At 42.1% G+C, this 21,850-nt stretch overlaps 1 protein-coding gene across 1 annotated transcript in view; it reads left to right on the top strand.

Annotated features, from left to right (window-relative positions):
- PPP1R21 (protein phosphatase 1 regulatory subunit 21) overlaps positions 1-21,850 on the top strand; it is a 200,592-nt gene that overhangs the window by 81,718 nt on the left and 97,024 nt on the right. Inside the window, exons 10-13 of the mRNA XM_030195830.1 lie at positions 3,322-3,423; positions 3,535-3,623; positions 5,357-5,493; positions 20,536-20,628. Coding sequence (XP_030051690.1) covers positions 3,322-3,423; positions 3,535-3,623; positions 5,357-5,493; positions 20,536-20,628 — 421 coding nt within the window. The remainder of the gene's footprint in view (positions 1-3,321; positions 3,424-3,534; positions 3,624-5,356; positions 5,494-20,535; positions 20,629-21,850) is intronic.

Here is a 21,850-nt window from a genome sequence, read left to right on the forward strand (position 1 = left end):
GTACTTGCAGGTGCTTGGCTCCATGGCTGCCTCATTGGAAGTGATGGTGTGGGCCAGTGCACACATGAGACCCTTGCAGTTGGCACTTCTATCCCGGTGGTCTCCGCAGTTGCAGTCCCTGGAGGACAGGCTCCCTCTGCGGGGGCTGGTGAGATGCAGCCTGCGGTGGTGGCTGGCGGAAGGTCACCTCTCAAGGGGCACAAGTCTGGACTCCCCTAAATGGATTGTGGTGACAACGGATGCCAGTCTCTGGCTGAGGAGCCCATTGTTTGATTTGAGTGGATTAAGGCAAGTGGTCAGTTCTGGAGGTCACTTCCTCGTTCCAGGATCTTCTCCACGATGAGGCAGTGCGTATGATAGCCAACTATGCCATGGCAGCAGCCTACATAAATCATCAGGGAGGGGCACGAACAGCTAGTCCGTGGCTGGAGAAGTGGCTCTTCTCCTCGCCTGGGCGGAAGACCATCTGGCAGGCCTCTACGCAGTTCAAATGGCAGGTGTGGACAATGTTGGATTTTCTCAGCCGGAAACTCCTGGACCCAGGAGAGTGGAAGCTAAGTTAAGAGCCATAGAGCCTTCTCTCTTCTAGTGGACGGTGGGGTCTTCCAGCCATGGATTTGATGGCATCCACCTCCAATGCTCAGGTTCCTCGCTTCTTCAGCAGATGGAAGGCCCAAAGCCACCCTTCTTTGTGTTTCCTCCATGCCCCTGATAGGCAGTCTTTCAACATGTTCAGCGCCATGCCTGTCCAGTGGTGCTGGTGGCTTCTGATTGGCCACACAGACTGTGGTATGGAGATCTCATGCAGCTTCTGGTGAGGGAGCAACTTCAGCTGTCGCCGGTGGCAGATCTGCTGTCTCGGGCTGCTGCTCATTGAAGGTCCAAGTGGCTTGGTTCTCTCTTGTGGCTTGGCTCTTGAGAGGGCATGCTTGATGAAAATAAGTTTGTCCTGTCCGGTCATTGCCACTATGTTGCGTTCTAAGAAGTAGTTGACTTCTCTCGCATATGTTTGGCGTATTTTTGAGGATTGGTGTGATGATCGTTCTATTGTGCCACTTCGGTACCTCAGGTTCTCGACTTTTTGCAGGCCAGCCTGGCTAAGGGTCTCATTTTGTCTTCTTTGAAGATGCAGGTGGTAGCCATGGACTGTTTTTGGGGCTTGGTTCAGGAGTGTCTTCTGGCGTCCCATCCAGATGTGGTTTGCTTCCTTTGGGGGGGGAGGTACATCTTATTCAGCTGCTGGTTCATCGACCTGTTCCACCTTGGGACCTTAACCTTGTTGTCGGAGCCTTTTGAGCCCTTGGCTGGTTGTAAGCTCAAGGATTTGACCTTTAAAACGGTGCTTCTTATTGCCTTGTCATCTTGATGTCGCATTTCGAAGTTGCAGGCCATGGAGAGAGCCCTTCCTCCAGTTCTTTAAGGACAAAGTGGTTCTCTGAGCAGTTCCTTCCATCCTTCCTTCCTTCTTAAGGTGGTTTCGCCTTTTCATGTGAATCAGGCTGGTTTGGATGTCCACAGGATTCTCCATCAGTGTTTGCGGGTGACTCAGGAGTTTCGGCATTCAGATCGTCTGTTTGTGTTGATGGGGGGGGGGGGGGGGGGGGGGGGGTTTGCGAAAGGGCAAGGCTGCTTCCAAGGTGACTATTGCACGTGGGTGAAGGAGGCAGTGGCCTCGCCCCTCCTTTCTGACGGCTCATTCTACGTGGGCATTGGTGGCAGCATGGGCGGAGCATTCCTGGGTTTCTCAGATGGAAATTTGTAGAGCGGTAGCTTGGTCGTCACTTCATTCTTTTACTTGTCATTACTGACTAGATGAGTATGCCCAGCAGGATGCACGGTTTAGGGCCAGTGTGTTGATGATGGGGCTTTGGTGGTCCCATCCATGATGGCCACTGCTCTGGTATTTCCCATCTGTGCCATTCTAGAGGAACACTATGGAAGGAGAAATTAGGTCTTACCTGCTAATTTGCTTTCCTTTAGTCCCTCTAGACTGGCGCAGAGCCCTCCCAGGTAATTGCATCTTTCCCGCACTCGCTTTGGGCGGCGAGGGGCCAGTTGTTTGGTCCTGGTTTCCCAGCACTCATCTGAAGAAATTAAATAATCATTAAAACAAAAACCAACCTGAAAACCAAACCAACATATCTATTCCTTTGTGACTGTAGTTTCCGTTCCAGCCTACTTGGAGGTGGTTGGGGCTAGGCTGGTATGTTCCAGTTGGTAGCAGCAGCTCAGACACCCTTGATCATGGGATCAAGGTGGCAGAGGTGAGAAGGGAATTTTGGGAGCATGAGTGTTTGGGGGGGGGGGGTTCTCTCTTTTTGCTTTTATTGGGAGTCATCTGCATTTCTAGTTGTAGACTGGTTTTCTGGGGACTGCACAACTCACTTATAGGCTTAGCTTAATGTTGCTACTAATTGGGTTTTGTCAGGTATTTGTGACCTCGATTGGCCACAGTTGGAAGCAGGATACTGTACTAGATGACCATTGGTCTGACCCAGTATGGTTATTCTTATGTACTTGATAAGTTTGTTCTCGGTCTCCATCTGCTGGTAGGAGTGCATAACCTTTCTGAGCCGGTCTAGAGAGACTAAAAGAAAGCAAATTAGCAGGTAAAACCTAATTTCTCCCTTATCTCCATCTCATGTCCATGATCTTATGACTCCAGTTGTTAAAATTTATTTAGCCTAAAGAAGACTGCCATAACAATAGTGGTATCTAGAGGGTTATAAAAAAGTGAGTGATCAAGTCTCACTACCACTGATGGCAGCGGAAGAAGTAGACAGCTTAAATTGCGACAGGCGTGATTTTTGTTATATGTTAGAAATTGGTCACCAGAAAAGTAGGTGAACACCAGAAAATTTGACTTAGAAAAGTGATGGAATCTGACATTGGATATTTTAAAGAGCAGACAAATATTTACTTGTTATAGTTCTATATATGGTGGATCCTGTGTGGAGGCAAGGGTATGGAGTAGTGAACCCTTCAGTTCGTTTTGCTGATTTTAGTCTGATTTTTGTAGCCTATCATTGAGGGTCTAAGGAGTACAAGGTTTCCTTTAGAAGCTCAGCAGGGTAATGGAGCACTTCAAAAGAGGAACCTTGCAGTGGTTAGTTTTGCAGATAAATAATTATATGCAGCTAAGAAGATCATGTGAATCTAGCTGGCATATGATGAGGTTAAAGTGTTAAGAATCCTTTGTAAGCATTAATTTCAACAAAACTCTTACTGTGTTGTGAAGAATCTTGGGTCAGTTTATTTTAAGGTGTTCTATCCCAAATTTGTTTGCAGACTTCATAAAATGAAGGTTTTTCCCCTATTAAGTTTTCACAGTACCTTCATGAAAACGCTTCATATGTACGCCCTCTGGAGGAAGGAATGATTCGCTTGTTTGAGAGTATTACAGAGGACACTGTGACTGTTCTAGTAAGTTGACTTCTGGTTTTAATCATTTCTTTCCTGGTCAGGAAAGAAAAATGGTTAGAAGTTGTTTACAAGTAGCCCTGTCAAATGGTTATCTTTCTTTTTCTTTTTTAGGAAACCACTGTGCAACTGAAAACATTCTCAGAACATTTATCATCCTATGTATGTTTTCTTGGGAAGATTCTTCCGTACCAGTTAAAAAGGTACTAAAATAGAGAGACAGGTCATGGGATTACAAAATTAATTTCCAGTCTAGGGAAAAACAAGTCCAAAATTCATTCACTTATGTGCACTCACTGTGTCTTAATATCTGCTTTCTTTTAGCATTTCTAAACCTAAAGTCTTGGTAATCTAGGTCATGTTTTATAATATTTATTTTAAACTGCAGGTACTTTTCTTAATATTTATAAAACATAGATCATTCTTACTACATAAAACATTCAGATGGATTAGTTAGTACTGTGTACAATATACTTTGTGCGTGGATACTAGTAGAGTGTTAACTCTTCCCATACACCTGATTAAACAAAGCACAAATTTGTTAACTACTACTACTACTATTTGACATTTCTAAAGCGCTACTAGGGTTACGCAGCGCTGTACAATATAACATAGAAGGACAGTCCCTGCTCGAAGTGCTTACAATCTAATGCCTAATTGTAGGTGACTGTTTCAGTTTGTGAAGGGGGAGGAAATAATAGGAGGTAAAAGATGCAGGGAAAGGTGTGGGGATTGGAGGTTTTGGTAGAATTGATCATTTTTGCTTTACGGGAATATATTTCTGTAATGTGAATGTAATGCAACTTTTAATTCCCAGAAGTTTGGTTCTGGCATTTAGCAAGCATGGCAAATCATTATGTAACTTAGCTTTTCTTCAGTCTCATGGGGCTATAAGCAATAATAAAGGCATTTTAAAATCCAGATGTGCTGAAAGCTTTTTTTTTTTTTTTTTTTTTTTGGTGGGGGGGGGGGGGAATTGGGATGCTTACAGCCTCTTCTGGCAGTAGGTAATAGTGATGACCATTCATTAGTGTACAGTCAGTTTGTTAGCATCACTTAAATTTAGTGTGCACAAATATTTAACCTTTTTTAATTTACAAATTAATGCTTGTAAAGTTGATTAACAGGTTAAAAATATAAATGTTAAAACATTTTATTTAACACACATGTGACATGAGCTGAAAAAAGAAATCCAAAAATGACCTGATTTGAACCAAACCCCTTTTCTGTTTACATCTCTAGTAGACAAACATTCACAAAAGAGGTTTCACCCCAATACCCCATTCTTAGTGGTATATTTCATTATGATCCTGTGTTGACAGCTAACTTTGTGGAACCTGTAGGAGACTTCCATTAGGCTTCTAAATGCTTTCACATCCATTCCTTAGCTTAAAACTCTATTCTCGTCCTACTCTCAGATACCTTATAGACCTTGTTTTGATGTAGGGTTGTACAATTCTGTTCCTCAGGACTGTAAATTTGCCTGCTTCTCAACCCAAACGCATGCAGATATGTCTGATGAATATTCATTGCAGGTATTCAGAAACCAGAACAGTTTGCAGCCCACAAGGACTAGCATTGCGCATCTCTTTTCTAGTGCACCTGTATTTGATCAAAATATGAAATCTTTTTTTTCCGATCTCTCCCCCCCCCCCCCCCCCCCCCCCAAAAAAAAAAAATGCATATTTACAGTTTGTGGTAATAATGGGACAGTCAAAATACAACTTGATTCTGTGATCCAAGCATTTTCATTAGGAGTTAAAAATAGCAAACATCCCTGCCTGGAGCAGAGAGTGGCCAGAGTTACTGTTCATTACACAGGAACACATTTTATAGGGGTTGCTGTAAAGTTAGGAGAAATTATGACAGGAGAACTCGTTCGTTCGGTGTATAAGCATTTTGTGCCCTTGTTTTACACATGCTTGTGACCTTTTAGCTTAGAGGAAGAGTGCGAGTTCTCACTTTGCACATCTGCCTTGAGAACAAGAAACCTGGAACTTCACAATGATATGAAAAGGATGACTACAGCTTTTGAAAAACTACAGACCTACGTCAGTCTTCTTGCCTTACCAAGTAAGCATCCACGGGTTACTCTAATTTTAATGAAAATTTGGGTAGGACATCTTAAGATTTTTCCAAATCTAGGTGGCAGCCAGTGAAATAAGATTATTACTGAATATTTGTTTGTGTAAAACAAAAGATGCTATATGAAAGTGTGTTTGAATTAGTGTTATGTATTTATATATTCATTGTTCTCTGATAATGGTGTGAAACCAGTGTGGGCATGGAAGTAGAGATTAGTGACAGGAAGAATGTTCTAGAGCATAATAGTGTCTTAGCAATACGTTTGGGTATTTCACGCCTTGATTCCCATATTTTGGCCTGTACAGTACTATCTTTGAGGAAAACATGTCTCATGACGTTTCACCTACATTAGCACTCTTATGTAAATTTCCCAAACCTGACTCGGAATTTGTTCCCTCTTATTTGATGTCCTTAGAATCTATGATCTGTTTGTTGATTATAAGCTCTGTTGTTGACTGAAATGAAGCTGCATCATTTAAAAAGAAAGGAATAGTCGGTGATGATGGATTTTAGTTAACTTTGCTCTGTTTATTGATCATTTTCTTTGATGCAGACCTGATGTGGGTCAAAACTAATATAAGCTAGATTTCTATGGATTTGATGAATTAGTTGTGGATCTGTTATTTGAATTTTTCATCCATTTGATGACTGGTCGGTTTTCACAAGGTTATATAATTAGGGTTTCTATTTTTATGGAATAATATCATACAAATTTATGTATTTATTTATTTATTGCATTTGTATCCCACATTTTCCCACCTATTTGCAGGCTCAATGTGGCTGTGTTTTTTTTAGCTAAGTAAGAGGTTTATTAACTAAGTTGTGTTCACCCTTTTGAGAAACACAGCTTCCTGTGCCAAATAGATAAGACTCCGTGCTTGACAAAATAATGAGCTACTGTGCATGCAGATATATGTAGAGTAGCTCATTACAGTGTAGATAGGTTGCCAGAAAGTTAACTACACTTCTGAAACCATTGTTAACTTTCCTCCTCGAGTGTCTGCTCCTTAATATAGAAACCGATACGCCTAGGGACCTTTTTAAAGGGGCCAACATTGCCTAACAGTAAAAATTCCCTCTTCCTAAAATGTAAATTCCTGGTGGCCCAGTGCCTTCTCCCTGTTCCACATCCAAGGATACACCTTCAGGACATAGGCGGTCGGTGGCCCAACTGTTTGGGGAGGCTAAAGGAGGCGGGATTAGGGGTGGGGCCAGGGGTGGAGCTTACATCTATAATTGTCTGACAACACAGAAAAAAAAGTTAAAATAAAATAGTTACAATTAATACCTTTTATTAAATTTAGATATTAGATATGTATCATATGTCAAAGAGTAAAGTGATTGTTCAAAGCATATACTAACCACAATCACAACCTTTTTTTTTTTTTTTTTTTTTACATCCACTACTCTAGGCTATTACAATAGTGTACAGCGTGGATTGGATGATATTTTAGATAAAATGAAGAAAATGTAGTGTAATGTAGGCATTGATTAGTAATACCGCACTCTTGCTACTCATTATAATTCTAAATGACATAAGAGGAGAACTTGTTTATCTAAAACTCTATAAACTTATACAAAAGGTAATTTGTTTTGTAACAGGTTCTTGTTGTGTCTTGCAAGGTGCAACTGTTAAAAGATGCTTGCTCACTTTGCATATATAAATATTTAAATTTAATACTTAAAGCCATAAATCAAAACATTGTATAGTGCTAGTAGCTGAAAATTGTTACTATAATATTTCAAAAGCTACCACTGAACAAAGATTAATTTATTTTCTACACAATAAAACTTGTAGGTGAACCCTTTCACATGCAGTATGATTCACTAAAACTCGTTTGTATACTGGGAGCAGAGAATGAAAATTCACCTCATCAGCTTTCCAGAAAGCCTTTTCTTCTTGTTTGCACCTTTTTAACTGATTCCTAAATTGTGGAACAATAAAATCCTGCCAGAAAACATTTTCTTTTAAATACACAAGTAAATAAAAATGTAAAACAGTCATATTTACAGCAATTTGTTCAGCCATTGCATTTGTACGTCTGGATTTCTTGTCAGCATGGTTCCACTTTAGAGCTAGCGTCAGGGCTAAAGCAACTACGTTTTGTTTTGGCATGTGGAGTACTTATGCAATTTGCAGCAGTTTAAGCATTGCCACTGCACATTAACAGCTCTGTGACTGCTTTGCAGAAGGTCTGCAGTTACCTCCAAGTCTGCTCAACTCTTCGGCTCTGATTTCTTGAATCCTGCCTCCGTAACCATAGCATAGCCTCGTGCAGGGTCTGAAAGTGCTGAAAAGAAAGCAGATCGCCAGCTACCACTTCTAGCTGACCCCGCCTCCTCTGCTATAACTTCCTCTTTGGAGGTCAGCCGGAAGATGAGGCAGCAGCTGCTGTGTGGAGAATCAGGGTCCCGCGCAGCTTTGCTTTACAATTACTACTGTACGAAAGGCAGAGATCGAAACAGGAGACAGGGAAGGAAAACATCTACAGCCTAAGGCAGGAGGTGGGGCTTGGGGGAAAGAGGGGCAATACAATACTAGGAAGAAAGCAGCAGGCATGGAAGGTCGGGCAAGCCTCTTATACCGGGCGCCTATGCTTCAGGAGGATCCTGAAATTTGTTGTGGTTTAGGAACCCACATATAGTTTCCTCTGGCCCAGACTCGGTCAAAAAATGAGGAAATAGCCTTCCACCAGTAAACCCTATCTCATTCATGTAAGAAAGTGGTATTCTCAGGAACCCTCTAAACACCCTGACTCACCCCTCCAGTAGTAAAATTTGTGGATCAGGAGGGTATGTAGAAACAGTCTCCACTTGCTTCTGCCCTGTGCACTACTAGGGTTCAGGTTCTACCATTTTGAAATATGGTTGTGCCTGGGGCAAGAGTGAGTGGGGATTACTTAAGTCTCCCATGAGTTTCACAACTGGATGGGTGAGTTGAGTTTGGTGTGGGGGGGATCTGAATATTATTGCCTACGTATATGGGGTGGGATTTACCTGAAGGGGGGGATAGATTTACCTGGGATTTCCTTATATGTTTGCCTCTGTCTGGAGCTGGGGAGGTTGTGGTTTTGATGGCTAGCCCATGGGAATTTTAGGGCCCCCTTCCAGAGGGCATCTTTGACATAGGGGAGAGGAAAAGGGTGCATTGGGCAACTAATTTGTTGTCCAGTTTGATTGATGAGGCGCAGGTCAGGTTTATGAAAGGGAGATCTGCTATGAAAAACATTCTTCTTATTTTGGCCTCTTTGGAAAAAGTGCACTTACATAAACTTACTTCCATGTTAATCAGCTTTGACGCCAAAAAGGCTTTTGACTGTGTCTCTTGGAATTTTCTTTTTCATACCCTACAGGCATATGGAATTACTGGGACTTTTCTAGATGCTATTAAGGTTCTGTACTCGGTGCCAGATGCAGTTCTATGGGTTAATGGCCTTTGCTCACAACTATTCCCTGTGAGATGCACCAAGGCTGCTATCTATCGCCACTTTCGTTTTGGTTTTGGACTCATTGATTAGAGATATTTTAACGAATCCGGAAATCGAGGGAATACCAGTTGGGACCTCAGTGTTTACAATCTCAGCTTTTGCGGACGACATATTAGTTCATGTGACGAATCCCCAGCATTCACACTAGACACTTTAATGACAGTGTTTGAGGAATATGGTGGCTTCTCTGGGTTTTGCCTTAATCTCCAAAAATCATTGGCTTTAACCTCTTCACAGAAAGTGTGACAGGAGTGGGAATGTCCTTTTCCATTACACTGGGCCCAACATTCATTTCGATAACCTGGACATTCAACTGTCAATGATACCCTCCAAATTATACCAACTTAATGTTACTCATATGCTAGATTCTACTGTCTCCACGTTAACTAGTTGGACATCGTTGCATTTGAATCTCCATGGGACAGTTCATTTATTTAAAATGGTAGAGTTCCCCAGGTGGCTATATACGTTTCAAATGTTACCACTACGTATTAGGAGGAGGGACCTTTGAATAATCTATTGCCTCTTTTTGCTGGCTAATGGGTAATTGGAAATCGAGAGGACTGGGCTTACCTGACCTCTCTGCTTACAACTTGGCTTGTTTGACTAGACATTTAGCAGACTGTGTTTTGGAGCAGGAGGATTATACTCCTTTCCCCATGGAGTCAGAACTCTTTGCTCCCTGGAACCTGGGTTATATTCTCCACGCACTGCAGCAATTGCTCCCAGGGCATCTCAGGGGACATATTTTGGTGTCCCCCTTGCAATCTTTATGGAGAATCTTTATGGCTGCTTAGGGGGGGGGGGGGGGTGTCTCACCCTCAGTTTCATCTTTGTTGCCTATCTAAGGGAATGCAGCATTCCCGCCAGGCAATGATGACACCTTTCGGAGATGGCAGACATTGGGCATCCATTACCTTGGCCATGTTCTACATCCAGATGGTTCCATGCTTCCCCTGCAGGCTCTGGGAGGGGGAACCCTCACGTGGTTTATAAACTGTTTTGCTTATCACCAACTAAGACACTGTGTCCACTTTATTGATTGATTAAATTTGTACCCCACATTTTCCTTCCTAGTGGGTAGGTTCAATGTGGCTTACAGTTACTAATGAGAATAGCAGTTTGCAAGTTCAAAGGCATAGATGGAAGAGATGAGACGTGTTTTCTTTAGGGGGATTAAGTGTTCTGAGTCTTTCAGTGTGAGTGAGCCAGGTCCAGTTTCAATTCTTGTTTCCTTTTTTTTTTTTTTCTTCATTCCTCTTCCTCTTTTTGTTTCTTTTGAGGTTCATGGTTGTAGGAGTGTTTTCCGATTAGCTGTGTGGTTGTGAGATCGTCAGAGGGGTAGGTTGTTTTGTAGAAGTGGGCTTTCAGGTGTTTTCTGAATTGTAGGTAGTTCTTGTATTTTAGGTCACTTGGGAGGGAGTTCCAATTTTTGGTCCATATGTAGGCAAAACATTGCGTATGAGGCTTTGTATTTTAGGCCTTGGCATTTGGGGAAGTGGAGTGTGAGGTATGATCTTGTGTTCTTGTTTGTGGTGTATTGTGGTAGTATTAGCAGGTCTGTCGTGTAAGCTGGGGAGAGGAAATAGCGATGACAGATGACTTGGAGAGAAAGTTTTAAGGTCTTGTTTTGAATTGAAGGATAGAGACCAATTCTTGGTATCCGTAATACATAAGGCCTTGACCCAGTTTTTCCCTCAGATTAATCTTGGACGCCTCCAGGCTAATGAGCGACAGATTTACATGTAGTACCTGACTCATCCATTGGGTATCTCGTATGCCGCAACTGACTTTGAAAGCTGAGTTACGAGAATGTCAATTTCGGATACTACACGGCATATTTTTCACAAATGCGGCTGTTTCATGTAGGTGGCTTTGATACCCCTGTGTGTCAGAAATGTAAGGAATGACCCAACTCCTTTATTCATGCATTTTGGGAATGTCCTGTAACACAGCGATTTTAGAACCGGATAATACGTTTTCTGAGCAGTCTTCTGTAGTCTACCATCCAGATGTCTGCAGTGGGTTTGTTACTAGACCATTATAAGAAATTGACATGGCACAGTAGGAGTCATGGCCTTTTTGTTCGAAAGGCAGCCTTGCTGGGGGGAAAAGACAATTTTGAGGGTGTGGATGGTACCTGAAGTCCCCTCTTACTGGGGATGGCGAAGCATGCTTCACAATCACATGCTTGCAGAACAAATGCATGTCTGTCATTTCCTCAAAAGAAAGAAAAAATGTTGTCTTATCTGGGACTTTTACCTCTCTTCACTGTCACCCAAAGCTCAAAGTTCGGTATTGAATTTATTATAGGAGTTGAGATGAAGCTGTCCCACCAGGATGTTGTCCTTTCTTATGATTTGCTGAAGGTAGGCTTGTTTTCTTTTGGGGTTTTTTTTAAGTAGGTTTCGTAGTTTAGATATTGGGCAGGGGGTGTAGGTTGGGGGATTTGAGAGGAGGGAGAACCGTCTGGATGGGTCATAGGTGACTTTCAGCTTTCATATAGAGGACCATGAGTAACAGGGTCCTCTGTCTGGCTTCACTTTCATTATTTGTTCACACTGTTATTCATCTGAGTGTCATTTCCACTTTAATTGTGAACCTGGGTAGTGTTTATAGTTATGCTCCTAAGTTTAATTTTAAGGATAGAACATATGGGGGGGAAGGAGTTCAGGGATTTGGATGGGGGGGGGGGGGAACATATACTATTAAACTTTGATGACTACTTTGATTAATATGCTCCTGTTTAGCTGGTTCAGCTTTTTCACCTATAGTTTTTGATTTTTATTCAGTGTGTTTTTCGTGTTATGTCATCAATAAAAACCTTTGAACTTATATATATATATATATATATATAATTTATTTTATTTGCTACATTTGTATTCCACATTTTCCCACCTATTTGTAGGCTCAATGTGGAATCGTACAACAGAAAGTTGTGTTATGTCCATTATGTACTTTAGTTTTGTTGTGTTGCAGAGATCAGGCATTTATGTTGGATTGGTAGGGTATGCCTTTTTAAACAGGTTAATTTTTAGTTTTTTCCGGAAGTTTAGGTGGTCGTACGTAGTTTTCAAGGCTTTTGGTAATGCATTCCACAGTTGTGTGCTTATGTAGGAGAAACTGGATGCGTAAGTTGATTTGTATTTGAGTCCTGTGCAGATTTAGGTACGTTCGTGTTGATTCGTATGTGTTTCTAGTTGGTAGGTCGATCAGGTCTGTCATGTATCCCAGGGTTTTAAAAACATAAGTCCCAATAGAGATCCTTGCAACACTCCAGTACTTATCTTCCTCCACGGAAAGAATTGGACATTTACCCTACTCTGTTTTATATTTTTTAACCAGTTCCTAGTCCACAACAGAATATTGCCTCCTATCCCATGGCTTTTTAATTTTCTCAGTAATCTCTGATGAAGAACTTGTGTCAAAAGCTTTCTGAAAATCTAGATACACTACATCAACTTATCCACATGTTTTATTCATGCATTGAAAATAAATCTATTTTGAAGATTATGTCTGGTAATTGCTACTTTAAGTAGGGGTCTACCTACCTGATTACATCTGTTTTCTACAACTCTTATCAGCTTGATTTAGGGGTGGGGGGGGGGGTAGAGTTGGCGTCTAGTGGCAGCTCATCACACACATGTTAATGCTGCAGCTATATGCATACATCTTAAAGAGCTTACCTTGTTCATTACCTTTTTATATCCTTTTTCCACCTCTGTGAGAAATGCGCTGAGAAATGTTGTTGAACTTTACCCATGTTATATTCCCTGTGGACATTTGCACCAGAAAATAAATTAAAATTATACACCAGAAAAAGAAAATGATTGATAATTTTGCAAAAATTGCTGTAATATTTTACACAGTATATTAAATGAAATATTTCAAAATTCCTAGAAACATGCAAGTACTTTAGTGCATAACAGTGTAATAAGGCTCATATAATTCCAGGTGATCAAAGAATGCTTTTGAGAACACATATGAGTGGAGGAGTGGCCTAGTGGTTAGGGTGGGTGGACTTTGGTCCTGGGGAACTGAGGAACTGAGTTCAATTCCCACTTCAGGCACAGGCAGCTCCTTGTGACTCTGGGCAAGTCACTTAACCCTCCATTGCCCCATGTAAGCCGCATTGAGCCTGCCATGAGTGGGAAAGCGCGGGGTACAAATGTAACAAAAACAAAACATGCCACTTATATCCTGTCCAGATGAGTGGGGTTTTATTTTCCAGAATGTGTGTGATCTCTGCCTTTTGGTACAGCTCTTGGATATAGGGTGTAATGTCCTGTATCATATGTATGTTACCCCACAGAAGATGTATCAGTGGTATCGGGTAGAAGGTGCTCTATGTTGGTGTGGCTGTAGGAAGTGGGGTTCATTTCTACATATGTGGTGGAGTTTCCCTCAGATGTATACTTTATAGGCTGACATCAGAGACTTTATTGGGGAAGTTATTGGGAAATATATTGACCTCTCCCCAGACTGCTGCTTGCTACATTTGTTTAATGCCCAGAGCTGATAAGGTGGCTCACTTTATTCTTCTCTGTTTGGTTGCGACCAAGAGCTGTGTTGCCCATTGTTGGAGACAACCTACAGTTCAGACTCGAATGGAGGTCCTCTGGAAGTTGTTTGGTGTCCGCTATATGGAGTGGATAGCTGCCTATATAGGTCACAGTCTTTTGCAGCGTTTCAGTCTTTTTTGGGACTCTTTTTTTTTTTTTTTTCTTCTTCTTTTTCTTTCTTGGTGGCAGGCATGTCCAGGACATGGTACTGGTTGGTATATTATGTTTCCTTTCTTTGTTTTTGCCACTTTAGTGACTTGACAGGGTGGTCTTTGGGGTGGGGGGAGGCTTCTACTGTGGGGTTTGTATATTCTTATGCTGATGTTCTACTTGTTGTGGTTATTATTTGTATGTAACGTTTTAATAAAAACAAAAAAAAAAAAGCTAGTCAATCATTCTGCCAACATCCTTTCCCAAACCTCATGCCCATCCCAGTGAAAATACACTGCACACCTTGGACTACAAGAATGCCTTGGCTTCCTATTTGGAGCAGACTAAGGCCCACAGATAGTCCACCCATCTTTTTGTTTCTTTTGACCGAAATGGGGTGCGGGTTGCTATTGGGAAATGCATTTTATCCAATTGGCTAGCAGACTGCATCTCTTTCATTTATGCCCAAGCTGGGCTGATTCTGGAAGGCCATTCGTGGCTCATAATGTTAGAGCCATGGTTGCGTCGGTAGCCCACCTGAGGTCAGCCTCTGTTGAGGAGGTCTGCAGAGCTGCAGTGTGGTCTTCAGTCCACATTCACATCTCACTTTTACCTTGAGCAAGATTCTTGACACGTTTGGTCATTCAGGCCTACAGAATTTAATTGGGGTCTAGAATCCGATTCCAACCCTCCCCCCCACCCCAGGCTTATTTTTGTTTGTTACAGGCTGTATTAAAAGAAAAAAAATTAGCAATAACATGTTCTTGTTCTTGCTGTTGTCTTTAGCCTGTTGTAGGCCTTCGTTACACTTTCCTTTTTTTATTTTGGTCAGCCTGGTACTTGGGGATTCCCATATGTACAATTATTGTGTCCTGCTTGGCCTCAGAGAAAGCGTTACCTGTAGCAGGTATTCTCTGAGGACAGAGGACACATTTCCAGATACCTGCCGTCCTCCCTTAGGAGTTGTGTTCTCAGCTATTGTACTAGACTGTCTTGGTCCCGTGCGGTTTTTGCAGGCAAGAAGGTGCACACATGTGTAGTGCTGCTTCTAGAAGCTTCTGGAATAAGAAGATGGCGAATGTGTCCACACTTGTCTCCATGGGATGATGTCACCCATATGTGGAAATGTGTCCTGCTATCCTTGGAGAACATCTGCTACAGGTGAGTAACTTCCTCTGCAATAACTCTTCTCTCTTTCTTTCCACACTCACTTTGCTGCTGCTTCTCTTTGAATGGTTCTCCCTCTCACTAGCTCATCCCCCTTCATACATTCATTCTCCTCCCTCAATTCATCCCCTTCACACATTACCTCTCTTCTGCCTTGCCAACTAGTTGCAAAGTGTCATGCAAATACTGAGCCCTCAGGCATGAAGCATATTTTATTTCTAACATTTCTGCACTGATAAATATAATTTATTTTTTATGCTATTTTATAGCTACATACCCAAAAGTATTGCAGGTCCAGACCACATATCTGACAAACCTGTGGGAGGCAGGATGGCCTGTAAGATGACATTATAAACTTACCAGGAGCCTGGCTGATTAAGTTACTTAGCACTGTCTGTTGGGTTCAGTCTAAAAGCAGGCCACTGTTGCAACCTTGCAGCTAAGGATGAGGCATGCCTTTCTGGGAGCCATTGGAAAGGAAAAGGTGGAGAAAACATGCCTTAATGACTTGTTGGTATATCTGTGCCCCTAACCTCACCTTCAGAGACTTATAGTGAATGGGGTAGATGGAATTCCTAGAATTAAGGAGGTTACGCAAGACATGAAGCTGCCATAAATTACATTGATGGAAAGCAGACTGAAAGTTCATCTGGTTCAATCCTTTTATAGTTCTCTTACAACATTTTTTGTGATTAAGCCAAATTCCTTCCTTATGCTAAGTAGCAGCAATCTGTATTAGATGACTAACCTAAGGCAATAAGGCAAAGAATACAGAAAGAGTCCCTAATAGAAATGTGACCTAGCAAATAGGAGATTAATATCATAAGTAGCTCTAACCAGTCTCTTGTAAGTCCTTAATGTGCTTGATTGGCGCCAAAGTATTTATACTCCCCTTCCCAATTTGCTATCTCCTTAAGAGACAGAAGGCTAAATTGTCAAACTGTGTTTTCCTTTCCTTCACCAAGAAGAAGGAAAAGACTAAATGTTTGAAACAACACTGGCATTTCAAGCTACCAGTCATTAGAAAGAGTTTGCTGGGACATTTTGGTTGTCTCATTCTTAGCTGTCATTTAGGAAGAATATTAATACTCTGCTCTGTCAGAAATTTGTACTACAAAAAGATTTTACCCATAATTTTAATTCTTTTTTATGTTTGAACAATTTTTATTGAACAAACAATAAAATAACAATCCAAATAACACTTGTGAGTTGTTTATCATTTCCAGTGCATGTCATCTCCACCCCCACCCCATCCGCCTCCCTATGAATAGTCATAATCGTGTTTGTTCCAATGGAAACATTAAAGAAAAAAAAAACAGTCACTAGGACAACAATATAGCAATTACATAGAAGAAGGGGAGGCCTGGACTCTGATGGCTTCCCCCATCTAGCCCTAGTGTTCCATTATTATGTTTCAATGATTGTAATGATGAGACAACATAAGAAACTAACCAGTCAGCTGTAAAAACCACAGCTTTGAATTCCCATAAGGAATTGCAAACAAATTATTGGGTAGTCATCAAAGACATTTAAAGAAGTTCTTCCCAGTCCCCCCCTCCCACCTCCAACCCTCCCCCTCCCATCCCTCCCCCCATAAAACAACACTCATAAATCATGTTCTAGGAGAAAAAAAAAGGGGGGGGGGAAGAAGTGTGTGCTGCACACCGTACTCACTACATATAACCTGAGTCCTCGAAATCACGAAATCAGCCCACCTTTTCTGAAAAGTCTCGCACCACCACCAAGGCCCAAAAATCAATTTGGGTTAAGAATCAGACTCCTGGCTCTATGTGGCAAAGACCAAATGTACACATCCCACACTGCATGAAACACCCTCAGGTGTTTAGGGGAGCACCTGGCGTACTGACGCTCCAAAAGCAGCAATGCATGCATACGATTCCTCCAAGCCCAGAAAGAAGGAGCCTCCTCCCCCACCCAGACCCCCAGAATTATTCTCTTACCTATAGCTCCTGCCTTGCGAACAAACAAAACCTGAGAGCGATTTGAAATATGGAGAGCTTCATATTTATCCAACAACAATCCAACTGGAGAGCATGGCACCGCTTGGCCCAACAACTTAGACAAATAGCTAGCGACGTCAAGCCAGAACCTCCTTATCCTCAGACAGCTCAAAAATGCATGAAAGAATGAGTTCTGACCATGATTTCACTTCTGGCAAGTTGGGGACTCTATCGCCCCCCTCTTAAAAAGTTGTTCTTGCGTGAGGTATGCCCTATGTAAGGTATGATATTGACACTCCCTCAATTCCGCACTTACTGAAATTTCTGGGCTATGTTTAGCAAGAGTATGTGGATTCCCTAAGGCCCCCAACCCCCCCAAGTCTCAACTCCATTTAGCAGTAAGGTCTCCATAACTCGGAGCAGGTAAAATAGCCTGCACCGCCTTATATAGAGCTGATACGGACATTCCCCCCTCTCTGAACTTATCAAAAAATGCCTGAAGACTGCCACCTAGAGAAGAGAGGATAAGGCAAGCTTGTCCAAGGAGCGAACATAATGTCGTAGTTGGCCATAGGCCAGAAAGTCCTTACTCTCTGCCACCCCTCGTCCACACAAAGTGTTTCAGGAAAGCATACTACCTTGGTCATCCAGCACATGCTGCAACAAAGAATAACCCTTCCTTGCCCAACGCTTGAAGCTCCCATTATCCTGTCCTGGGGAGAATGGCAAATTACTTATAATCGGTAACTGATCTGAAGTTTCAGGACGACCACCCAAGATTGGAACCAAGTAGCACCACACCTTCTGCACCGATGTAAGTATTATTTCAGCGAACCTCTGGCAGTAGGAGGCTCGTCGCACAGTGCAGAAGGGAATTAACGTGCCATGGAGAATAATAGGCTGCCTCATAAGTACACGGTGTGTAATTCTGCGCTTCCAAAATCCAATCTCCCAAGTATTGGAGCAAACATGCTTAATTATATAAACGTAAATTTGGGACACCCATTCTGCCATGTCTCCAAGGTCCAATTAAATATTTAAAAGACAATTTTGGTTTTTTTCCCCGCCCAGCAAAAGTGAGACGACATTCTCTGTAAGACCCCCAAATCTCCTTTCAGTAACTTAAGCGGCAAGAGCTAGAGAACATATAGCCACTTGGGAAACAATACCATGTTAAAAAGTTGAATCCTACCATGAATCGTCAAAGGAAAATGAGCCCATTTAGTCAGCATCGCAAGTGTATAGTCCAATAACAAAGAAATATTAATCTTGTATAACGACGCTGTAGTTTTGGTAAGTGAATACCCAGGTATCGGAAAGAAGCAACCTTCCACTGCAAGGGAAAGGCTCCCACCCATTCATCCATAGTTTCCAACTTAGTGGGCATCGCCAATGATTTGTCCAAATTAAATTTAAAACCCGCGAAATCAACATATTCACTGAAGCTCTCCATCAGCGCCTCCAGGGACATCTGTGGATCAACAATATGTACCAGCAAATCATCTTCGAATACAGAGAGCTTAAACTCCTGAGAGCCTATACTAACCCCTTTAATACCCGGATTATTACCGATTTCTCTAATCAACGGATCTAACGATAAAGCAAAGAGCAGTGGAGACAATGGGCAGCCTTGACGCGTGCCCCAACAAATCTTAAATTCAAAGGAAAACACTGCATTAACCTGGAGTCGTGCCTTAGGCGACTTATAGAAAACTTGAATCGCTTCCAAAAAAACTCTGATATCCCATAACGTTGCAGTAGCGCAAAAAGAAATCCCCAGATCACATAATCAAATGCCTTCTCTGCATCGAAACTAACTAGCAGAGAAGGCTGGCCCGTCCGTTCTACATGTTCCATTGAGAGGAGACGCTTTCGCATATTTTGAGTTATGGTCCTGCTACAGACAAAATCCTACTTGCGGCCTCGCAATTACTTCCGGCAGTACCTGTGCTAACCTATTTGCAAGTATTTTTGCAAAAACGTTTTGTTTCCGTGTTCAACAAGGGTATTGGTCTGTAAGAGGAAGGTTGCGCAGGGTCCCGACCTGGTTTCGGCAACAGAATAATTTGAGCCAAGTGCAGTGATTGTGGGAGTTCCCCTGAAGACACAAACTGAGAAAAAAAAGACTGTAAGGTTGGGACAATCGAAGGAGATAATAGTTTATAGAATTCAGCTCAGAACCCATCACTTCCTGGCATCTTCGCTAAGACACTCTGCTGAATCACCAAGGCAACTTCATCCTCACCAAATGGAGCATTAAGCTGAGCTAATGCCTGTGCTCCCCATTGAGGTAGATCCAAGCTATTCAAATATATCACCCCATCTAACACTGTATCTTCCGATTGGGCATATAATTTCTGATAGTACCTCTTAAGTAGAGCGGTGTGGTAGCCGTGTTAGTCTACTCTTAAAGGTTATCAATAGAAATCAAACAAAAGAAAACATGGAAAAGAAAATAAGATGATACCTTTTTTATTGGACATAACAATACATTTCTTGATTAGCTTTTGAAGGTTGCCCTTCTTCCTCAGATTGGAAATAAGCAAATGAGGTAGCAGATAGTATATATGAGAAAAACATCAAAGCATTACTTTGACTGTCTGACAGAGTGGGAGGGTGGGGGTATGTATGGGGACATCAAAGCATTTCATTGATATTCTAACAGAATGGGTGTTGGTAGGTGAGAGGAGGGTAATAAACAGAGAAATAAACCGAGAAATACAGCTTATGTTTTATAATACTTTCATCCTGCCCTGTAAAGTGTTGGTCAAAGTCGAAAGCTGCAGCACCTGGTCTTCAAGATCTGAGACGCACTGACAATGTGTAGAAAATTCTCCTTTAAAGATTCTAATTTCCCGTCCGCTGTATCCAGCTTGTCCGCTACCTCCTGCAAGCGTTTATCCAAGGAGTCTGCTATCGCCTTCTTGACCTCCGCTACCACTTCAGCCACCCATGTGGAGCTTACAGAGGAACTCCCAGGGTCTTCTCCTGCCGCCATTTTAGGATCGTTGTGTGGCACCTTTTCTTTTTCTTGACGCTGCGACTTCGTGGACATGGCGTCGCATCAAAATAAGCTGTTTTTCGCTGCCTCATTGTTTCCCCAATCCTTTTCCTTTGTGAAATTGGTTCGGCTTTCAGAATATTGCTCGTGGAGGGTGGGTTAAGTGGGTTAATGTGATCCGGGCCCGGGAGCTCTCTCACTTGTGTTCACTCTCCTAGCACAACATCACGTGACCCCTGATTGTTCTTTTTTTAACTGTCCTCTCAAAAGATTGTTCTGGCTCTTGAATGTACTGTTACCCTCTTTGGACTACAAGGTGTAAGTGGGATATAAGACCAGATGTTAGATTATACTGCACATTTAGTGCATTAGGATGAATGAATGAGACAATTTTGTATTTGGACACATTACAAAGAACTTGAAATAAGTTAACAAAATGCAATAACTACAGCATCAATCCACAGTTCTGGCCTTTCCCCTTTCTTGCTGTAATGTTCTAGGAGATTGATTGACAAGGGTTTGGTCATTTGCTGGAATGTTCATTTCCTTTGGGAGATTAAATTGCTAGCCTGTATTCATTTATAAAAAATGTTTTGGGAGAAGGTTTATTTCAGTTTGATACTACAAACAATTATTACTGTTATATATAATTTTAGTTGTTAAATATGTTTAGCTTATATATTGCTTTATTGGTATTTTAGGTATAAAACCTGAGGGATTGCTTCGGGCTAATTACATGTCCATATTCAGCCAGATTTCTGCTGCTCTTCATGGACTTCATGATATTATGAAAGGTAGGAAGCTATTAGGAAACAATAGCCAGTGAATAGTATCCAGTTATATTTTTCAGATAAACATGTTTCAGACTTGGGATCTCAGCTGCATATTCACATATAGAACAACAAACGCTTCTTCACATCCAGTTATATATCCTTTTAACCTCCCTTCTCATAATATAAGTACATAAGTATTGTCATACTGTGAAAGACCAAAGGCCCATCAAGCCCAGCATCCTGTTTCCAACAGTGGCCAATCCAGGTCACAAATACCTGGCAAGATCCCAAAAAAGTACAAAACATTTTTTCTCCGAGGGCAAGCAGGCTGCTTGTTCTCACATGTGGGTCGACGTCCATGTCGGCCCCATAATCGGCATTTTGCAAGCAAAATATAAATAAAGTTTTGCCAGAGTCTTCTGGTGCGCACGACTTCCCGCCCGTCATGTGAGCGTGCCTCCTCAATTCTTTTTTTGTCTGTGACGAGGTAACAGGAATTTTCGTGTTCTCCTCGTTTTGGCCCAGGAACAGAGTCTGACGACTTTTTTTTTGCTTTTTTCTTCTTATTTTAGTGTCATTTCTAAAAAAACAAAAACAAACTATCCCCCGTAGTTCTCTTTTAGTTTTTTACCCCTTTTCTAAGTTTTCTTTCTTTTCAACGCAGCCGGCTTTAGGCCGCGCTTTTGAGGTTTTACCCCTTTTTGTTTTGTGCCCTTTTTTCTTTAACAGGCACAATCTCGTCTTTTGATTTCACCGAAGCCGTTTTTCCTTCCATGTCATCGAAGACACCCAGCAGCTTCAAATGTTGTACTCTATGCAACCGGACCATCTCCGGTACTGATATCCAAGCCTGGTATATCCAGTGCCTTGAGCCCGACCATAGCCCAGCCGCTTGTAGTCTGTGTCTTCGTATGAAAAAACGGACCCAAGCGTCTCAAGAAGCCCAACGAGAGAAGCTTTTTGGGGCTCGGTCCGTTCCTTTGATGTTGACATCGACATCGAAAGGAGCATCGACGTCGGGAAGAGAGGTAATGGCTGCTGAGAGACCAACTCGCACTGGGAGCAGTTAGGCGTCGAGCGGGTCTCCACCTGTCTCGAGGCCTCCTGTTATGCAGGCCCCCCGGGACAGACCTTCATCGGACCCAGTACCGAGGAGTCTCGATGATGGGCGTCGAGTGAAGGCGAAGAAGCATCATCATCGTTCTCCGACACATGGTACTGGGAGCTCCGGGGCCTCGAGAGA

Source organism: Microcaecilia unicolor, chromosome 3 (assembly GCF_901765095.1).
Source record: "Microcaecilia unicolor chromosome 3, aMicUni1.1, whole genome shotgun sequence".
In the NCBI taxonomy this organism is placed as follows: Eukaryota; Metazoa; Chordata; class Amphibia; order Gymnophiona; family Siphonopidae; genus Microcaecilia; species Microcaecilia unicolor.